This window comes from Ricinus communis, chromosome 5 (assembly GCF_019578655.1).
Source record: "Ricinus communis isolate WT05 ecotype wild-type chromosome 5, ASM1957865v1, whole genome shotgun sequence".
NCBI lineage: Eukaryota > Viridiplantae > Streptophyta > Magnoliopsida > Malpighiales > Euphorbiaceae > Ricinus > Ricinus communis.
In genome coordinates this window covers 25,856,078-25,878,720 of record NC_063260.1, presented here as the reverse complement: position 1 = coordinate 25,878,720, position 22,643 = coordinate 25,856,078, and the positions used below count along the sequence as shown (strand labels likewise).

Sequence of the window (22,643 nt, the reverse complement as noted above, 5' to 3'; positions counted from 1 at the left end):
CTATTTGAATGTTTGGAAGAATTATGAGATATGTGCATAATAATGATGTGACCAGACTTCTCTTTCTCTCGAGTCTTGAAATGTACTTTTGTTATGCAAAGAGAAAGAGAAGAGTTCTCATATGGATCGCTCTGTATCCAGTAACCCTTTACATATATTGATATTGCCATTTCCGAGCCACATATGATATTGGCATATGTTACAAAAATAAGTCTCAATTAAAGGATATGGGGAAAAAAACAAGAGAATAAAAGTTACTAATAAAATAAAAATCACTAACTATAGAATGAAGAGGCGTCAAAGGAAATGCGGTCTGCAACGCTGTTGGATCTCCTTGCTTGAGAAATTATAGGTCACACTGCAATTCACTTCCACCACAAGATATTTCTTGACAATCTTTAGTATCTTCACCTTGCCGCCAATTACTGTACTGCTATTCATAGTCAAATTCCCTGAACTTACATCCTGTAACAAACCTGGAACTTGCAAAATTTTCTCAGGAATCAGATCAACTGTTACATTCATATGGACGGTACGCCGGGCCTTGGCAGTCCCTGATGGTGTTCTCGCCTCTCCAACATTATTTCCACCGTACAAAACAGTTGTTGTGAAGTTGTTGAACCTAAAAGGAGCAACGTTAGGATTTTTAACTGAAATATCAAGTTCTAGTGTAACGTTGGTGCCGTTCCTAAGCGATCCATCCTTATTTAGCTCGAGTTGCAGAAGGGTTATCTCGTTCATCTTGATTACAGGATTCTTGACATGGAAGACTGTAAAAAAGAGGATTAGAATTGTCACAGCGATGATTAATAGGAAGGCAGTGCAACATCCGAAACACTTGATGCAGTTCCGGTGGCGAAAGTTGAACTGGGTGGTGATCGATGACGAAGCTGCTGCTTCTTCGTCGCTGCGAGATTGAAATGCAGCTGGAGCTAAAGGCTTGGCCTGCTGATCAGTATCTGCCATGGCTAAATTGTTATAGAGTTTCCAAGGAAATGATTTAGTGTATATAATTTTTTCTTTTCTAACCGTAATATGAACGGCAATACTTTGTCTATAGTGTTTGACATGTTACTGGGAATGCATGATATGGTCAATTCTATAATGTTTTGTTTCCTACGCGTTTGCACTGGCTGCACGGCTTCCGTTTGACTATATATGCAAATTGTACAATAGAAGGAAATTTCACCTTGGATTTAAATTAATAATTTCTCTTTGAAAAGTAAATCTTAAGAATTTTGTGGTCATTTTCTTGAAATTTCCAAGTAAGGGCAAGAACAATTTACTTTACATCTGAGTACTGCACCACAAATTATTAGATCCACTAATAAATACAAGATTAATATGGGTTGGAAGAAATAAAGTATACTGAATCACTATTGGTGGACAAACAAGAATAAGAAAATAAAAAATTTGACTTGGAATGTTGAACGTTCAATGAGGATTCATACCAACCCATATACATATATATACATAGAAATAAAAAAGCAAGTGATAATAGTCAATATTATGCGTCACTCAACTTGATTTAGAAATGATCTAGAAATGGTACTGAAAACTAGATTTCAAGTCTTCTTCTTCCTCTAAGGAACACTGACGGAAGTGGTGAAGCAGGCCAAGATCCAACTTGCAACCTATATTCTATTATATAAGTCCTAATTCTTTTCTTTTTTATTCTTTTAATTTCTTTTGGGTCAAAAGCCAAGGCACAGTGATGTAATCTTGCTAGGAGATTATACAATATATAGCATATAACATTAGGAAAAAAGAATAGATACATACAAAAGTAATATACGAACAGCTTTTGCATTAAAATATATAGGTTTTGAGCTATCAATGTTTTAGTTTGACGGATTCAAATCGTGAATTGAATTTTTAGTTTTGTAACTGTAATTTATTGAAAATTTTAGTTAATGATTTATTTATAGAGTTTTGTAACTCTATAAATTAGCTGGATATTGAAAAGATGATGAATAGTTATTGGTGGGAAAAAGGGTATGCATGATAAAAGACTATGGTGGTTTGGATTTTCGTAAAATTCACGAATTCAATTTTGCTTTATTAAGTAAATAAGGCTGGAGATTGCTGCGATATCCTAATTCTTTAGCGTCCAAGCTTTTAAAGGCTCTCTATTCTCCAAAGTGCTCTTTTTTGGAAGCTACCTTGGGTTCGAACCCAAGTTTTATATGGAGAAGTATCTTAGCCTCTCAAGAATTCTTAAAATAAGGTGTGAGGTTTAGAATAGAGAATGGTGAGGATGTCATAATTGGTGTTGATCCGTGGATTCCAAACGAAGGCCAACCTCATGTGCCAGGGTCACTTCCTTATCGTTGCCTCATATGGGATGTTGATTTGGTGAAGGATATTTTTAATGAGATAGATGTTACTCTCATTTTGGGAATTCCTTTGAGTTGCTATAGACGACCTGATAGTTGGTATTGGAAAAGGAATAAGGAGTTGTATTCTGCCTGTTCTGCATATAAGGTCCTCAATTTTTTGCCAAATGTTACAAGTAATCAGGATTTGAGAAAATTTTAGAAGCACTTATGGGCGTTATCAATCCCACTAAAGTTCAAAAATGTTGATATGGCGTGCTTGTAGTAAGTTTTGCCAACTTTGGACAACTTGGTCCAGAGACATGTTAACATTGTAAACTTATGTCATGTCTGCAATGTGCTGAAGAGTCGGTTTATCATTGTTTTGTTGGGTGTTTCTAGGCTAGGAAGTGTTGGGTAGCATCAACTGTTGGATATAGAAGTGGGTCTAATAATGTTTTTCTGGATTGTTTGATGGATTTGTTTGACAGGTGTACCAGGGACGAGATATGTACAGCGGTTTCAATCTTGTGGAGATGTGGTACTAATGCTCTTGTTTGGGAAAACAAACCATATTTTTCGGAAAGACTGTTGAGTTTTATATCTCTCTATCTCAATGAGTGGCTTGTCAGTGTAATTGGGAAAACAAACCATAGTTTTCGCTGGTAGAGGTGTTAGGAGTCCTGATAGTGAGAGGCTTCGATGGCATTGCCCCAGCGATTGGGAGGCTTCAGTGTAATTGTGATGCTGCGATTTTTACGGCCGAGGGAAGGACTGGTCTGGGGGTCTCTTATTAACGATAACAGTGGCTGCTTTTTGGGTGCTCTTTCTTTGTCCCATTTCAGTTATGATCTTAGTTCAGAGTTTATCGAAACCTTTTGTTTTAGGCGTGTTCTGCAATGGGTGAAAGAAATTGGACCATCTCATATGGATTTTGAGTTAGATGCGCTTGCTGTAGTTCAAGCAATTAAGATGGGTCTGTTAGTAGATGATTGTTTATCTTTGTTAAATGAGATTGAGGGTTGTTCTATCTCATATGTTTGTAGGTCCCACATTGTCTAGCTCGTGCTGCAAGTTCAGTGCTAGTCCCCCGACTTTCTTAAGCTTATATTGTCTTATGATGTATCTTAATTGAAGTTGTCTTTTGGTTTTAAAAAAAAAAATAGCTGTAACGAACGACTTGTATAGTTTCCCAAGAATGGGCCCTGGCAACTTTGTGGGTAATATTTAGATCTCTCATCTCTTATGTCCCAGCCCAAAACAAATAAAAAGAAGAACCCAATTTTCTTTCCCTTTCCTTATGAATTGATGAAGATCACTTTGATATTCCATTCACTTTGACAAGTTTGGAAATTCTCCGTGCTTATTGTTTCTTCTTTACAGAAGTATCAAGGAATCCACTTCAAGTTTCAGCTACAAGTAAACAATCAATTATTGTCATCACCATCATTCACTTTCAATTTGAAAGAAGGCTCTCTTTTCTTTGCATGGGTTGGGTTAAGCTGTTAGTATCACCTATATATACATATATATATATATATATATATATATATATAGCTTAGTTGTAATTGGCCACTCATTAATTAACCCACTCGATGGCTTATCGACAAGTTGCCCAATAATTCTATCCTTTTATACATCTCATTACCAATGATATGAACCTATGGAATTAATTGTAACTTGGTGCTTAAGGAGCTTCCTCCACCATATATACATATGATAATATAACTCATGAAACGTATTTCTGAATTCGATAGATTTACCAAATACATCCAAGGGATAGATTCTAATGAAGCTCCATAATATATGAAATAATCCCAAACCCTCAAATTATAAAGACAGAAATCAATTCACTATGTCGTTGTAGGGACATTAAATAAGCAGCAAGCCTGATTTATAAATAGCATGTGATTTTTAATTTTTAGAGGTCAGAAATTTAAATAAATTAATATATATTTTCTTTTTAGTAAAATTTGTGCGTTCATAAATAACTATATTGATTAAATTTTGAATAATCGAGAATCAAATGTTATTTTTATAAATATTGTAGGCCATTTACTTTCTATAGTGAGTTATGTTTAACTTGATCATTGCTTATGGAAGGATTAAAAGAAAATAATACCCCTTTTTTGGTCCAAAGAAAAAGAAAAAGGGAATATTTCATGCCATGATCTTAATCCCTAAGTACAGGGAAAGGAAGAATTTAACATATATTGGAATGATGCTATTGAGACGAAAAGTTGGTAATTTGATTTAGGAAATGCCAATAGCTGTGCAAATTGTGTATGCGGACTATAGAACAAGAAAAATTACACGAAACTCTTACTCATCCAAAAATCTCAACAAGGAATTAATGAATAATATTACTCCATTACGTGTGTGTATATATATAGTATCAAAATATTTTTATAAACAATCAAAGAAAGAGTTTAACTACACAAACCAATCCACAAACAAATGTTAGTTAGTTACATACTAAATCCTGAATTGAACGGCTTCTCAAATCAAGACTGAAACTGCAATCCATAGAAGCACTTCTCCTCTTCTTTGCAATCTGCAGCAAATTTACCCTTCCACTGAACTTGGCATGGCTATTCAGCTTTAAAATCCCAGAATTTATATCACTTGTTAAGTCTGTACCATTGTATATATATTTATGCGATCTTACTTCCACCTTAACATTCATCCTCAGAGTATCTCTAGCACTGACACGCCCCTCGCGCAGGATCGCTTCCCCTACAGCCATCCCTCCATAAAACACTCTTGCACTTGTGTTATCATACTTAAACTCCCCGAAATTCGAGTTCTCGATCTTTAGCTCACTCTCTAATGTCATATTAAACGCAGGCAACGATACATTATTACCATTACCACCACTACCAGCAGCATAGTTCAGATCTTTTAATCGAACAAAACTCAATTCCGCATTAGGGTTTACAGGACGCAGTACTACTAGCGCAAACACTAAGATGACTGCGCTAAGTATAACAATTCCTGCAAGAACATAAACTAAGCACTTACTGCTTCTTTCTTGGAGACGAAGGTTTGGTTTTACAGCTGCGAACTCTTCGTCGCTTCGGGGATTAGTCTCCGCTGGTGCTAATGGAACGATCTGATTATCTTCCACCATAGTTTTTTGAGATTGGAGAGATTGTTTCCTTTTTTCTTCTTCTTCTTTTTTTGGTTGGGATGAGGGAATTGGTCTTATTTAATTTAACTGCGCATGTACATTTGTAGGTCTTTTTTTTCCGTGTGTCGCTAAGTAATTGCATTGATGCAATATCGTGACAACGCGTTTTATTGGTTTCCTTTCCCATGATTAAGTGGATTAGTCCAGTCACGTAGGCGCCCGCCTAATTGAGGGACTCGGTTTAGGTCGTTCTAGTAAATTCCTTTTTTTCCCTTTCAAATATTTTTACTTTTTAATTTTAAGAGTTAGTCTCATTAGGAGCTAAATAATTAATGATTTCGTTGAGTACTATATGATTTTAGCTTAATTAGAAACTACTAGTACGATTAATGTGATGGAACAAATTTAAAACTAATTAAGAAGTTTTATTAATATTTTTATTTATAAAAAATTAAAAAAATTTAATTATTTGTTAGTTTAGTGTATAAATTAGGTTAGTAGAAAAATAGAAACTGAATTTGAACCGCCTACTCCCTCTCCAAGAGGTAGAGGTATGTCAATAAAAGGAAAATCAAAATACTCATCCTTCTCGTAGAAGTATAAATGATTTTAGAATAGGTCATCATATTACATGCAGAGTTTCCATACGAATTTCTTTCTCTTTATTATTATTCAGTTTTCCTTTGACTCTAAGCAAAGACACGATCAGGCTTTAAAGTGACCTTACGTATTTTTCTCTATGGCACGATTAAAATATATATATAAAAAAAAAAAAAGGAAAAGGAAAAGGAAAGGAGAAGTGTTAAATTGATAAATGCATACTTTTACACCAAATAACTCTGGATAAAAACATAATAAAATCCCATACACTTTCTACTTCAAATACATCGTGGCCCATATGACCAAGACTGCAAAAGCAGGATCTCTGCTAATTTATTTCTGCAATTTAGATCGTTCTTTTTAAAAAGATAATAATAATAAACAGTAATTCCATGTGTTAATCCCTAATATATATATATATATATATATATATTTTTTATTCATAGTGGAAGTGGTCTTAACAAATTTGGCTGCTAATGCATCGTGTTTTGAATTAATGGAATACATGCATGCCCCATTCACATAATAATTAAATGTATTTATATTTTTTTTTTGTTGGTCATTGGCGTTATTGCCAATCATAGGTCTTAAAAGGTCGCAATTACTTGGACAAAGTAATGTTAGTTTATAATTAATTAATTGTAAGTATAGAAATCTTCTCTAGTTTCATTGGAGGTAGGCAAAGACTTTTTATTTATTTATTTATTTTTTTCTTAATATAAGAAAACACTTCTAAAGAAAACATTATATATTTTTAATTACGTTATAATCTTTCTTTTCTCTCTGAACTGGGAATCTTTATGTCGTGTTCCACCAGTATCGAAAATGCGAAGGCACTGGTGGATATTTTCCCTCAAATATAAATACTAATATTGTTTTCCTTTTAATGATTATAATGTGTCTAATATTTCCATATTCCATCTATATAAACAGTTAAAAACTAAATGATAAAATCTGTAACTTTATATGAACTAAATAGCCATTAATTCTAGTAACTGTTTAAAGCGATAACAAAGAAAACTGTAATTATAAAAGTTTCAATTATAAGAAATAATTTTCCTCACGGAGAGAAAAGATTTCTCTTTAGACAAAGTATTTTATCTAATGAAGAAGGTTTACCTCTTGAAGGGAACTCTTTGTATTAATCAAATTCTTCAACTAGATTGACTAAAATGTCGATGGAATGAAAACTTATTATCAAAAGTCAGTGAGCTTTTGGAAAAAGAATTTATGTAGTCACAAACATATATGAAAGTATACGAATAGTAATTACCAAAAAGAAAAAAAAAGAAGAAGAAAAGCCAAATTGATCAAATCTCTCTTAAGGAAACAGCTAAAAAGAAAAAAATAATGAGCATACTGCCTTTACATTATTTTACTTGCAACTATCTTCGTGGAGACATTAAACGTGATGGTGCAGTTCATTTCAGCAAATCTGTTCTTCATACATCTTTAACAATTCCAGTTTGCCGCTCAACTTAGCTCCACTATTCAAGTGTCAAAACATTAGAGCCCACTTCAGTCCCAAGACTTGCAGTGTTAAGCAGAACTCAATTCCATAGCTCTGACCCTTGAATTCGGGAACATGGCCTTCCTCATACTCACACCTTGATACAAAAAAATGTAACATTGCTGGTGATTAAAATTGGTATAGTGTTTCTTCTTTCACTGTCAGTTGGGCAGTAAAATTATGTCGAATGATGGTGGAAACGATTTTCCAGTTTGCATATTTTCAGTACTTACAGCGCCCAACCTGACCCTTGGTGTCTTAATTTTCATTATAGTCAAAGCTATAACAAGGATGATAACAGCCTGAATCACCCTTATAAACTAGTACATAAATCGTAAGTTTCATCCTTTCCTTTCTTTTCAGCACTTTGAATTGTGAAGCTGAGGCGGCTTCTTGGGTTCCCGTTCGCCAGGACTAGCAAATACACCTGCTGGATGCTGTCAAATATATTTCAACATCTCTCTTATTGTCATTGGTTAGTTGGATGTTTCCGTACTATTTCGGAACAAACATATACCTTTGTCTAAGGTCTACTTGTTCAAAATGTAATAATGTAATAATATAGGTTTAATTTAGAGTATATTGGCGAAGAAGGTCAACTGAACATGGTACCAGTTCAACAAAAAGATTGAGTCATCTGTCAATTGTTATTCATGTAATCTCTTCAGGACATTTTCTTCTAGCTAGAACCATGATTGATTCATGAAATTGAATTAACTAATAACTATAAAGATTTTTTGTTTCATGCAATTTCAAATATATAATTTTTGAAACATTTTCTCTATTTTTCAATAATCAAGTTCAAGTGTTTCTTTTCAGTTTCTTTTATTCTTTGTATGCAGTTGGTTGAAAATTTCGAACTTAGTGAAGTGGTCAAATTTGATTGGGCATTTCTTTATTGGGTCTGGACTCTGCGACTTCAACATTGCTTGGTTTGGATTTCTTTTCATTTTTATTTTTATTCTTTTTCTCTGCCAGAAAGGATGTTTATTGTAAACATTCACCTGGTATCTGTTAAAACCATACCAATATTTAAGCAAAGGACAAAACTCATACAAGTCCGTACATAATCATCACCTGTTACTTCTCCTATATCCTGAACAGGAAAATTCAAAGTACTAATGGACGTGCATATATTACAATCATATCATCAGAGGTTCGTAATTTCATATGAAGAAAAAAAAAAGAAGACATTTTAGATATAAGCTATCAAATGCGTTACAATTTTCATCAATGCAAAATCTATTCGCGAAGGAATTGGATCCATTTAGTTTCCAATGGTGTCCCAATTCCTTAATATTCAATACGAAACTAGTTGTATTCCCTCTCTCGAACAATTCCCTGACCAAGATTTTCTAAGGCGTAATTAGAAAAAGTTACAAAGACCAAAAGAAAAAGAAAAGCATGAATACCATTTACATAATTTTCTTGTTATAATCAAGTAAATACTATGACAATTTCACTTGGAATGGAGCTAGGGACTGCTGCCAGCATTGACATTCTAGAAGGATTCTCTTTAGCCCACTCCACTTCCAAAGAAAACAATATATTTGCAAGATTCAATAGATAAAGCCATTTTAATCTCCACCGCCATGATCCACACACAGACCTACCTCATACTCTCCCTTTCAAAACTGTCCTCTTCTGTACCCACTATAGATGTCTACCAATTATGCATATTTAATATGGCCATATCCTCATCAATTATTCATTTCAGCCTCCCTTTTGTAGCTGTAACGCACTCTTCCTTCCCAGCAGTCACTGTAGGTTTCGCAATAGCAACTGGTCACCTCTAAACTGGTCCTGGGTTATATCATTGAGATCCCTACCCATCTCAAATTAGGCAGAATTATTTTTCTGGCTGTGCTTCTATACGAATAAATACACGACGAAGTGATGCCTGTCTATACCTATATCTTTTTTTCTTTCTGTTGCTTTCCCTCTTTATCCTTTTTTCTACCCAAGACTGTACAATGCCCTTCATGGGGTTATCCCAAAAAAATTTATTGTGCAAGTGCAGGTGTTGAAGAGGTTCAGGGAATGCGACTATAAATAATAGTTACATACACACCCACATTTTGACTTTAGAAGTGCTCCTTGTGGAACTCAAACTTGGTTGAACCTTTTTGGTTAAACTCATAGCAGAGCTTGCTGAGTTCTTTAGCCAAGACAGGTGCTCCACAGTAGAAAACTCCTGCTCCAAAACAACAATCATATTCATAATATTAGGAAAAGGCATTGAGTTCAGTAATTTATTAAATCTGTCTGGACATAAGCTTACCTATCCTTGCATTACAGTGCTTGGAACATAATTTAGACAAAACCTTTTTCCAATTAGGCCTTGCAAAATGTGTTCGCACCTAATCAGACAATCATGTAACTGTTAGCACACATAAACTGATAAAAATTTTAAAAAGCGCTGACAATGAGAGAACAAAAGATGTGTCAGCAAAATCTTACCCTAGTGCCAGAGACAATGTCCACACCATTTTTTGCATGGTTTAGGGCTTGGACCATAGTAATGAGGGTTGATCGGGCATCACCTTCTTCATACACACTAGTCAAGTAATTGTGCATTTCAATTACACCCTGGAGTTGAAACAGGTATCTAACAATCAAGTAAAGATAGAAGAGATTTTAAAACAATCATTTTTAAATAATTCCAAGCTAAATTGTTATACCCTTTGATCAAGATCTGCGATTTCATTCATGACCCCTTTGAACCAATCAAAGGAACCTTGCTCCCTGGTTACCCAATAGAAATAAGCATTGGTGGTCTTCAGAGTCTTCTTACGTTTTGGATTGTGGCTCGAACCATCATTACTTCCAATACTTAATTCTGATGTCCTACTGGTATCTGAGACCAAATCCTGAAACATAGGGTAAAATGTGATTTAGCAGATTCCCAAGGGCACTCTTTAAGGCTGAGAAAATAATATGGAGTACGGAAGTATAAATGGCATAACAAAATGAACCTCAGATTGGACAAATGAAAATTTGCAGCAGAAAATTCTAGTAACTTACTGCCTGCTCCTCCATTTTGACAATGTTATTAAGCAAATCTTTTAGAATGCTAATGAATGGTGTTGCTCCAATTCCAAGACCAACCAGTAACAAAACATCATATTTCCTGTAATCTTGTGCTGGGGCACCATAAGGCCCATCTATTAAGAGCTTTGGCAAGCTGTTATCAGATGAAAAATTTATCTAATAAATAATAATACTGACAAAACGCCCTCCAAGGCAAATAACCATGAACAGGAGGGGAAAAAGAGAGAGAGAGAAAGACAGAGAGAACACTGAGAAAGTTACAAGTTTTCATTACCTTTTTTTGGTTGTTTCATCAGCCCTGAGAAGCCCACTCTTCCCAGCTACAGGCCGTTCACAAGCCTCAGAGAATACCCTTTTAAGTTCTTGGGTCCAATCACCTAGCTGCCTGATATGCACACTGAGATAATCATCGCCAGGAGCAGAGGTAATGGAAAATGGGTGCCTGGGTTCAGAAACGAATAAATCCAATAATTAGCCCATGGCAAATAACGGCCAAGTTTCTCTGACAGAAATTACAGTCATGTTTCACACGTTTAATACAACTTAAAGTTACTAGCACTTACATACTACAGTACCAGGAAGAAAAGAGGTAATATTACCAATAGAGAGATTCCAATAATTAATATGAGTTATTTAAGAAAAACTGGTAGTAGCATACCATTCAAATGGGGAAACAGCAGGGCACTGGACAAACATGTACTGTCCACTCTTATATCGAAATTGGGAAGGCTTTGACATTTGCAACGTGAGCACGTTTCCAGGATAAATTGCAACCTGAACGCATAACCAAATGAAGAATCAGAAAAGTTACCCTCTATGAATCAAACTAAATAGTGGAGGTCTTTTAAGGATTAATATAACGCTCACCTTCCGAAGTTGGACAGCGTAAAAGCCAGAACGAAAAAATCTCAGGGCTCTTTCTCCAGCATATAGTAAAACTGGAACAGCAAGATACATCCATGTCTGCAAATATAATTCCACTTCAATTTTTCAACTCTTAAAGACGGTCAAAAGAAACACTTAGAATTGGTAAAAGAAAGATATCGAATGTTACCGTCTTTAGGTACCATTTATGCACTAAATAGAGGCATACACCATGGATGATGAGCAGGATGTAAACAAGGACAAACAGGTGATGTGAGTACCAAAATGCATTAAACCCAGTCAGCCTATCGAAGGGTTTTGGAAACTTAATGAGACTTCGTCTAAACCATCGTGTTGCTAGTGTAAATGCAATTGCCATGAAGATAACCATTAGAACTCCAGTCACACCCTCAACTCCTCTAACCAATTTAGCATATGATGGTTTATGTCCTCCAAAGTCATCACTTAGATAATCGTTATAGTCTCGATCAGATGAGTTTATAAGCCTTGGAAAATCACAGGCAAGGTGGTTTCCAGCATGGAGAATTACACCAATTACAATTGCTGCTGCAATAGTCTGTCATAGATGTATCAATTAAGGAGAATAAGAAAGCAATGTAATTAGAAATAAGAGGCTTCACCTACAGCATCCATTAAACATTCAAGATATTTAAGCTTGCTGATTGAATTACTATAAGGTTGAATTCGTAGATTCATATCTATGAGTCTATAGTGTCATTTTGTAGGATAGCAATCAATAGATGCTTATATGTGAAACCTTACATTACAAAAAGAGAATTAAAATATATAGAAAATTCAATCCGTTCTTTTAATGAATTTTGGTATTTCAATGTCAATTATACAATAAAAACTCATACAGCTATATCAATATAAAGTATGAATTAATTTGTTAAACTGAGATTCTGAGAACATAAAGATGTAGATTCCCTAATCTTTGTTAAGAATTTCCAAAGTGCAAGTGCCCCCAAAAATATATATTGCTGCATCATTGAATAGAGTATACCATTGGAGTTTATAGCAGATAAGATACAGAATAGGTCTTGAGTTGTAGTCAAATGGGTAGTCTTGTCGCCTCCATAGCAAGGCAAGAGTAAGTGTGATGAGCATGTACTGTCGGGGCACCAGAGGATGCATGAACTAGCCAGCGCATTTGTCGTTTTAATACTTTCTAAAAGGCACTTTAAATTTTCCATTTTCTTTAAAAATAGAATTTGGGCCTAGCTGGCCTAAGAAAGGATTTTACTTTAATTAAGGACCACTACAAGGTTTAGGTCCAGAGACTATAAATTAATTTCCTGCTTGTGACACCAAAAACAATTGCAGCCAGCTAACTTTATATTAAATTTTGACCAAGTATTAATATGAAGTTCTATTTTATATTTATTCGTTACAAATATCTTAGTTTTGGGGTTATTCGTTACAATATTATTTCTATTTTATATGTGATCTACTAGCACTAACTGCCTAACAGCATAAAAAGTATGGAAGGATATTCATTTGTCAACTTTTGCTGCGTGTGCAGGTACTGCTCGCACCTGATAAACACATCACTGTTAAGTGTATTAATGAATGAATTATATTCTGTTTTCAAGGCCAAGATCAACAATCATGTTGACTTTCTAACAAAGTCTTCTCCATGGGACCCAAGGATAAACGTATAGAATAAGCAATTTTTTCTTTTGAAGCACATATAGAATTGCAACAAGTAGAGTGGTTGGTAATTATTTAACTTAATACCTTGTGAAAATTGATGTTGTCGTCAAAGGGCACGAAGTAACCCAATCTTGTGGACCTGAGCCAAGTGATGGTATTTCTGCAAACTGGTAAAAGGATAATTGCCATGTTTAGCTTCAATGTCTCCGCTGCACCTTTTGCTGTTAGGAGACAATAACCCATGACACGGAAAGCATTTTTTTGCTTGTACTGAACGAATTTCCATGTGAATAAGCCAATCATTATCATGAACCACAATGCCAAAACCCAAATTCTTCTCCAATTCTCTTGCAAAAAGTAGGTTAGTTGTTTGCTTAACCTCCTTATCGGGCCTCTCTTTCTTAGCCCTTGTAAGTTTTGGCTCAAAGCTTGGCTGGTGTAGCTTAGTGCTTGACTGTAGTTTAGATACGTGTCCTTTTGGAGAAGAAGAGTTTCCAATTGCCACAGCTGCACATCGATCATTATCAGCACCCAGCAAAAAAAAAAAATCAGCGAGTGAATCGTGCTAGGGTCAAGAGGATCTTGATAAACATGCCAGTTAAACTTATTGCAATATCATTGATGAAGAGTGCAGCACGTGTAATGCATACGTGTGATGCGCTAGATTATCTAATGTGAGAGACACAGCACTAGCTCACATGGGTATCCAAAACTGCTTGTCAGGTGGCTGGAATTATCAATCATGAAGTGTGTGTGTGTGTATATATAAGCAATATATAGCCGAACAAAAGAAAGGGCATTAGAAATTAACTCCGAATGATACTATTTATTGATTGTGAGTTGTGAGTTGCGAGTTGCGATTTGTCTATTAGCTGACCAAGCAGTTGTATGAAATGGTAATTAAACAATATAAAATAGTATATGCAATAATACTCGGAACCGTTCAACTACGTTTCTCAAAGCACATAGATAGACTAAATTAATTATTCCATCTCTAGATATTGTTTTTTTTTTTTTTTGGCCATTAGTGTATATCTTTCTTTATTTTCTACTTGGTGCACGGTTGAACAAAATCGTAAACCCAATTATGGACAATTTGGTGATTAGTTGCCTAACAATGGCCTAACAATGGACTTTGGAAATAGTCTAAGGAAAGTATAAGGAGGATTTGGTGAGATATCTCTGTTAAAATGATAGTAATAATAATTTAAAAGAAAAAGAATGAAGTTTTAATCCAAAAATCATTGAAAACAAAAACTCAAAATTTATAAGAAAACTAATCCATATTTTTAAATCCACATTATTAAGCTTACTATACTAATCTATTCTGTAGAAGCCTGTAACATTGATCCCTAAATAAATGTAATTCAATAAAAACAAGTTGAGATAATAAAAATCACCATAATGATCAATAAAATAAAACTAAAGTTCAGAGGATCCACCTCAATGTAGCCAAGTCTTTCAGGGTCCAACTCTTCCATAATCAAAGCTGCATATTCTTCTGCTTGTTCCTTTAATCGCGACAATTTGTTTGCAGATGCACTTAGCATTATGATCTACGCATTTTAAAATATTAAATAGTAAAAACAGTATTTACATCCAATAACTTCCAAATGAAAATTAAAAGAGAGAGAGATATTGACTAAAATGACCTCACCAACCGCATGAGAACATAATAATAACTTCTTCTAAGGTAAATATGGAAAATTGAAGATGTCAATCCGTCAACCTCAAGCACTTAAAAGGACGACCCTTATTTCACTAATCGTTGAATTATAATGAAGTAATCCAATAATAATTAGATAAAATGCTTAAGAACATGGGAAGAAAACGTCAGAAGCAAAGAAAAATAGAAACATGTTTTATTTATAACGGAGTAGTTAGGACTGAAATTTCATGGATTTAAGGTCACCGAATCCTCGCCTAACGGGGGATTATTATAAACCAAAATGACACCCTGTAGGCTATGTATAATGTGTATTCCAAATAAGGATCACGTCAGTAGTAATTAATTTATGCCAGAATCTGACAGGGAGGTGTTGGCTAATTCATGCACGTTAATTTAGACTAAGAATTTAATTAAGTTTAGTTTAGTCGATAATGAGAGAGACATGGTTCATTCTATATTATATCAATTTCTTAACTTAGTGTATATATATATATATATATATATACCTCTTTTACTTCTTCCTCAGTAATTCTACCATCATCATTCTTGTCCACCCTGTAACAAGAAGACAAATAGATGAGTAGATTAGACAAAGTAAGATTAAGAATTACTCTACTAATATAGCATATTAAATTTGTGCTTTTATTTTTGAAAAAGACAAGTTTTTACTTGCTCATGTCAAGATCTTAACATTGAAGGAACAGTAGATTAATGTCTATTACTTAAAATTTAAAACATGAAATGATAAAGGCTCAACTGTATATGAAATTAATTAATCTTATAATTAATTAAATGCGTACATGTCGAAGAAGATCTGGAGACGAGAATCGAAGCTTTGATCAGTAATTTGAGACCAAAACTCGTAAAGTTCATCTCTGCTAATCTTATCAACTTTCAATCTTCGTCTCCTGCCCAATGCATCGAACAATTCAAGTGCAAACTCTTTAGAATCTCTCATTCCTTCAAAACAAACAAACATATATTATATGTTGATTGATTCAAATAAATAAGTAAAAAGACATGAAAATGATAATGGATTAACAATAATAATAATAACCAACCTATGCATTGAGCAAAATCAGCGCGATAAAGAAAACCGTCTTTAGCAAGCTTATCAAAATTACTTTGGACTTCATTCCATGCATTAGTTTTACTATTACTCATAAACCTCAATCCACGCAATGCTTTGTGAGCACCGGAGCGAGTCCGATCAAGCTGAGCTCGTTGCTTTCTCAAAGCACGAGCAGCTAAAGCAGATTCAAATCCTCCACCGTTGCCGTTACCGTTAGAAGATAAAACTTTAGCAGCATGTCCATGACTCCAAGAAAACCGCCTCAGCTCAGCCTTCAACTCCTGCGAAAACTGTTTCGCCTTCGCTACAGCCTCCGCTTTCAACTCCTGAGAAAATTGTAACAGCTTATTGGATGAACTTCGCCTCATCGACGATGGCGATCTCGAAACTGATGCAGAGACCGGAGTTTCAGCTCCAGTTGATGATGCACCTCCATCTTCTATGTTAATAACAGTTGCTGCTGGCTCCACGCTCCGAAGGACAATTGTGTCGTCCTCTTGTAAATCAAACGTTACTTCAACAAACTCCTCACCGGAGTTTGAATCTGGAGATGTTCCGGTGCTGACAATTGGTTTACTAGGAACCGTATCGGACGCCCAGCGACGTTCATGTTTCGGTAGCCCCGGCTGCATTGAATAATTATAATTTGGATTGGATTGGATTATATGTATGTATGAATGTTTGTTTATATTATGTCTTTAATGTTTTGAATATATTTATATATGTGTATGTGTGTAAAAATGTAAAGTTGGTAGCGATGGTGTGTTTGTTTGGTTATTAAATGCAGGAGAGTGAGATAGAAATGATTTTTATTTTTTGGTTAGAGAGGAAAGTTTTTAAGCATACATAAGAATTTTGGGGACGCGCTGGCTGGGAATCTAGTGAAAAAGACATTTACACGCGGTGGTTGCTGCTTTGGAAAGAGAAAATTTGAGTTCTCTGGAGAGAGAAAAATGAAAAAAGGGGGAAACAAGAAAAGAAAAAGCAAGAAGAAGACAAGCTTCTGTTCTTTAGGATGCAGAGCAGTGGTGTTTGTGACCACATAAACGGAATGAATGATCCAATTTTCGGCTCATTACGCGTTTTCCCCTATAGATAAAAATAATAATTTTATCATTCGGAAAACATAATTTTTCTTCCATTTATATTCAAAATTTACAAATCAATTACTAAATTTTAAATATATATTAATCATATTCCATATTTACATATAAAATATTTAAAATATAAAGAATTATTACTTATACTTGTCTAGTTATAGGCAAGAAAATCCCAGAAAATAATATACTTATAAGAAGAGAACGATACAAAATAAAATAAAAGGAGGGCTACAATGAAAACGAAATGGTCCTAAAATTACAGAGGGAGGTGATGCGGGGCCGTTGATTTTAGGTTCTTTGAAGCCTGGTCGACGGCATAGATTGATTTGATTCTGGGTCAATTCACCTACAAAATGAGGCATTTTTTATTTTTCTGTTTTCTCATACGAATGTAGAATTAATCTTAACAATGATTAATTTTAATATAAATTACATATTTAAGACTAGATTTGATAATTTAATTTTTATTTTTATGTCTTTTTAATTTATTTGCTCATGGAAATTTTCTTGTCAAAGTAATTAATAGCTACTTGACTTTAGTTTAAAGACGAATATCTACATACTATTTGTTTATCTAATTCGTGCCCCACGTTTTTAACTCTTTTCTATAATTATTTTGTTTTATCTTTTATTTTATATTAAATAGAAAATATATTTTGAAATACCATTGTTCCAAGCCAACTAGCTTATCAACTACATCCAGACTTAAAAACTTAAGCATGTCAACGATATTTTAGAGAATTAGATGGTCCATTTTTTATACAATTCTAACCTAATAGTGTTTATTTCCTGCAGTGTTGAACTATTCTAAAAATGAGTTCACTAATTAATTATCTGAACTTAATTAATTGCAAATATTTTATATTATAAAATTAATTATTCAAGATAATGTAATATTATTAATTGTTATTGATGTGGAGGTAACATTTGTTATGAGTCGGTGTTGAAATATGGATACAATTTGAGTAAAGCATAAACATAACATTAGCAGCACATCTGGTGTAATGTTAGTCTTCACTTTACAAAATTTCATTCACTCATTTCTTCTGCATAATTTAAAACCTCAACAAGTTACACTGTAGCAAGAATTTACATGAACAAGTCATCTGGGCATGTGCTACGGTTCTACTCATTTGCATATCCACTTGAGATTTTAAATGATGTACAGCTAATTACCAGCTCAAAAAGTTAATATTTATTCTAAACAAACCACGTGCATATATATATATATATATATATATGTGTGTGTGTGTGTGTGTGTGTGTGTGTTGGGTGGGTTTTGATGAAATATACATTTATGGTATAGATGCATTTAACTTCCTAAACCCAATTATAATGACAAAACCGTAACAGTTATAGAGGCTCGCACTTTAATTAACTGTGCTTTTACCTTCCAATCATGACAAAAATCAGTGAAAAAATGGAATTATGCAAAAGAAGTTCAAGATTCATTTACTATAGGAGAATGATGATGCGGGCTATGAGTTCTGTTGCCATTTATGTTTTTTCTTTTGGTACACAGCGTAAGGATTTTAGTTCCCAAGGTATAAGCTAAGTTAGATTCATATTTCCTTGGATTTGGGAACTTTGAGATTAATGTCCCTATTTTATTATTATAAATAGTTGCCTTACCCTTGGGCTTATCTCCTTCCCTCCCAAACTAGCAGCCACATTATTCTCCCAATATTTTTAACTAATTTAATTCCTTTCAATACACGTCTAACATGCAAAATGCTTCTTCTCCAAAAAGAAAAAACATGCAAAATACTAAATATTTTTCATTTTTACTTATTTAAATATCAAAAATACGGTTTTGATTTTTTTTTATTTTCTTACTTATTAAAACAACTGAAAAACAATTAAAAAAATCATTAAAAAGCAACCACATTATAAATTTAAAAAAAATAAAAAAATAGTATTTTTTTTAAATATACACAATAAGAAAAATATTTTTTTATTGATTTTAAAATATTTTTAAAAAGTTTCCAAATGCTGATTAAGATGTTGATATCAACCCCTCAATTATTCTGCCTTCATATAAATAATTTTATAAAAAAAAAACAACTTAATATACAACTCTGAAACATATTAGTCATAGAAAGGCATCGATAAATATTAATGTAGACGAAGAAAAGGAAAAAGAAGATTATTTAAAACTTCAAATGAAAGCTATTTAACTAACAAGCTTAATATGGGTCAAAAGGGTTTAGGTCGCCATTAATTAATTTTTGACACAGAAAGCATGCATGGGAGAAGATTTATAGATATTTTGGTTTTTAGATACGAAATTAAATCTTTCCAACCAAATCAAATAACTTGTCCCATAAGACATTCCTAGCCAATATTAAACCCATTGATGATTTTGCCTTTTTCTTTGAAAATATAGCATTATTTAGAAAGAAAATAGAAAATACACTTGACAAACGCCATCTACCAACTTCTTTACTAACTGTTTGACGCAATTAATCCAAAAGAACCACTCACAGTTTTCCTTCATATACGTATATACAATAAGGAAAACTTTCCAGCTGATACCTTCATTCTTAATGAATGCCTCGAACCGATTTGGAATATATACCTCGAAGAAAGAATATAAATGAGAACTCAAATGCAGTGGCAGTTCACTGATATGTTGATTCTGCGGCTAACATTTGACCATACAAATATATATTATAGACATGCATGATTGGTAGATATATTGTCCACGAATGATGAAACTTTGAGGAGTTTACCCACCAGCTGAATTATTATTTTTAAGTGGTTATTATATGATCATCTAGAAACTAATTAAGATTGTCACTAGCTCATGGGCTGCAAATTGTGCCGCCATCTATGCATATGTTTGCTTAGTTCTTGACTATGCACAGCCGGAGTTGGTAACTTGAGATTTTAGGCATTTTCTTCTTTCTTCATTATCTTTTATGTTCTAAGACCAAACATGAATATGGAGAATGGGCTTATAGATTAGGTGGTGATTTTCTACTTAGGTTCGAGAGTTCAAATCCCCATGTATAATTCAAACTTCAATATTTGAGTTTAATCGAGAGGCTTATTTAATGTGGGTAAGTAGATACAACATATAATTGTTTTCAACTTAAATTGCTTATACAATCTTTTTATCAGTAAAATTAGAGGGTAGCTTGGTTGGTTGCTCTTCCTAAATAGGTTTATGCTAGTTTTGAAAGTGACAGCGGTATTGAATCTCTTAGCTCTATTGTATGATTTATCATCTTTACTATAAGAATTATTATGAGATAATACTGTCTCATATTATTACTCGATTTTCATAAAGCTTTAGATAAAACATACTAATTATCAACTCTTACTCATAGCAATAAATTTTGCACTTCGAACTTCTAGACCATCAGTACAACTACTTTATGGATAATTGTTTGAAACTTCAGACAATACGGACTCTAAATTAAATTTCTCAAATGTTTTAGTTAATTGTACGACATATAGATATATGTTAGATCAAGAATAAAATAACATATACCATGCGTAGAAGCACTAATTAGTTGTTTTATTTCTCGTTCTTAATTAATTATTAACTGATATTAATTTTATTTTATTTTTCTTTTTACTTTTAACAATGTTTTTGATTCTGAGTTGAATGGTGATTATGATTTGCTAAGCCAACTACATATGAAAATAGAAGGTAGTTTAAAATATCTTCCATTTTGTGCGACTCCAATATGAAAGAGACAGTCTGATCTTAATTGGGTAATAGAAAGGAGGAAATCATGTTCAGGTAACACTTAGATTGCAATGAGATTAATTCTAGGATTAAATCTCAAAATAAACAATAAGGATTCATTAGTAACCTTTAAGTATACGGAAATAAATTTATATACCAAACAACTAATAAGATAGGACCAACAACTCATCCCTCGTAAATTTGCGGATGGCCTTCATGTTTAAGCAATTAATTTATGGAGAGATCCAATTATTTGACTAATTTCAAATGCTTACTCGCATAACTTCTTTTTCTTTTATCCCACAAAAGAAAAAATAATAATAATAAATAAATACTAAAAGAAAAACTCGTCTTACTGTGCACTTCTTCTTCTTAGAAAATAAAGTAAAAAATCAACAAAATTTAGCCCATTAAAGGAAGAAATCACACCAAATCTTTTAACCAATATCTTGTAGCGTTATGCCATTTATATGGGAACAGGTTTATAAAAAGGCCAGGCAAACATCTCCCAATTAAAACAAACCAAATTAGATTACCATATAAATATGAAAAGGCAAAGGCATGTAAATTAATAGCATATAGTTATATGCGGAAAAACCCTTCATCTTTCTTGATGATAAATTGTAAATTACTTGTTTGTTTGTGCCATTAAAAAGAAAACAAGTCAGCTTTTTACCGATTATAACTGATTAACTTATCTCTTTTAAATTATTTAAATAATCTTATATATACATATAGAATTACATTGAAAATACTGATGACGAGGTCGAAGCACGATAGGAAAAGGGGTTTTATATATATTTTAAAAGAAAGAATTTGGCATTAATAAAATTCAAGTCATAATATATGTATTTTTGTATTAGTTGGATAATTATTATTATTATTTTGGTCACGTTTGGGGATTGTCTGACTTTTACGAGTACCATCCACCAGTAACTTGAGACATGAGTTTAGATTAATAAGAATATTAATAATGCAAAACAATTAGCAATCCAACATAATTTTATTTTTATTTTTATTTTATATCTTTTTTATCTTGAGATGGAAGTTGGTCGTGAATAGTTGGGCTTCTAGAAGATCTTTTACGTATGAAGCCACTGATGACGAAATGGGTCCACCACAGAAACATCTCAAGTCAATTACTCACCAACTCCTCTAAATTAATAGTCTGCTTAAATTAGCCACATCTCAATTTTAGGTTTAATGGCGTATCTTTTTTGGAATTTTTAGAAAAATTCGATTCATATGTATATCTATACAAAAAGTATTTTTCTTAAAAAAAGAATCTATATTCTATGTGATTTAAAGCTTGACCACAACTTTCCCACAAAAAGAAAAAGGTCGAGCATAATATGTTGCATTTTCTTGAGTTAAGAAGATTCACATCTCGTTGATTTTAATCTAATTGAAAAATTATTTACTTTAGCTCTGTAAGCCTTACCATTTTATTATTTTAATAGATACATGAGTATTTCAAAATGTTATTATATTTTAAATTCAATGCGTTCAACTGTAGAGTTTTTTCAATTTGACAATTAAACAACTAAAAGCCATTTCATATAGGTAGTTCCAACTCTAAACATATACATTATTAGTCATTCTTTATTCCGTTTGATATGAAATTAATTCATTTATATACGACGATATTTTAGGAGCTTATCAATAGCTGCTCTTTATCCAGACATCTAATAATCTTTACTTCCGCGTCCATTACTCGCTTTATGGATCACTATTGTAGAGTCGGTTGTGGTCGCATGTAGCTTGATAGTGTATGCATATCTCAGTTTGGAAGAGTTTCAAGTTTGAGATTTTTTTTTCTTTTGTTAAATAATAATTTTGTTTAAAAAAAGAGAGAGTAACACTCAACTTATTCTAAAGAAATACGGATTGTTTATTGGTAAAATATTCTTTTCATTTTCATATTCTAATTTTTAAGGAAAATTAAAACTTTTTATTTTTAT

At 33.1% G+C, this 22,643-nt stretch overlaps 3 protein-coding genes across 3 annotated transcripts; all 3 read right to left on the bottom strand.

The window, feature by feature from the left end:
• Nucleotides 1–71: 71 nt before the first annotated feature.
• On the bottom strand, nt 72–1,109 carry LOC8287449. Its single transcript, XM_002509828.4, has one exon. The coding sequence runs from the start codon at nt 964–966 to the stop codon at nt 298–300; it is 669 nt and encodes a 222-aa protein (XP_002509874.1). The 5' UTR covers nt 967–1,109; the 3' UTR covers nt 72–297.
• Nucleotides 1,110–4,665: 3,556 nt separating this feature from the next.
• On the bottom strand, nt 4,666–5,833 carry LOC8287447 (late embryogenesis abundant protein At1g64065). The gene has a single exon (XM_002509826.4). It carries the CDS (start codon nt 5,443–5,445, stop codon nt 4,780–4,782), a length of 666 nt encoding a protein of 221 aa, XP_002509872.1. The 5' UTR covers nt 5,446–5,833; the 3' UTR covers nt 4,666–4,779.
• Nucleotides 5,834–8,726: 2,893 nt separating this feature from the next.
• LOC8287446 (respiratory burst oxidase homolog protein A) lies at nt 8,727–16,852 on the bottom strand. Its single transcript, XM_002509825.4, has 14 exons — nt 15,875–16,852; nt 15,614–15,773; nt 15,320–15,368; nt 14,587–14,700; nt 13,229–13,651; nt 11,661–12,047; nt 11,474–11,569; nt 11,265–11,380; nt 10,881–11,048; nt 10,580–10,739; nt 10,237–10,425; nt 10,016–10,144; nt 9,837–9,915; nt 8,727–9,749 (listed from the first exon to the last, which is right to left on the bottom strand). Exons 1-14 carry the CDS (start codon nt 16,515–16,517, stop codon nt 9,640–9,642), a joined length of 2,823 nt encoding a protein of 940 aa, XP_002509871.1. The 5' UTR covers nt 16,518–16,852; the 3' UTR covers nt 8,727–9,639.
• Nucleotides 16,853–22,643: the final 5,791 nt, after the last annotated feature.

Coding starts and splice junctions, on each gene's coding strand:
- LOC8287449 (XM_002509828.4), bottom strand. CDS start 966: ATGGCAGATACTGATCAGCAGGCCAAGCCTTTAGCTCCAGCTGCATTT.
- LOC8287447 (XM_002509826.4), bottom strand. CDS start 5,445: ATGGTGGAAGATAATCAGATCGTTCCATTAGCACCAGCGGAGACTAAT.
- LOC8287446 (XM_002509825.4), bottom strand. CDS start 16,517: ATGCAGCCGGGGCTACCGAAACATGAACGTCGCTGGGCGTCCGATACG. Junction 14,701..15,319: donor CTGAGGAAGAAGTAAAAGAG/GTATATATATAT, acceptor TAAAATGCGTAG/ATCATAATGCTAAGTGCATC. Junction 10,426..10,579: donor TCAAAATGGAGGAGCAGGCA/GTAAGTTACTAG, acceptor CCTATGTTTCAG/GATTTGGTCTCAGATACCAG.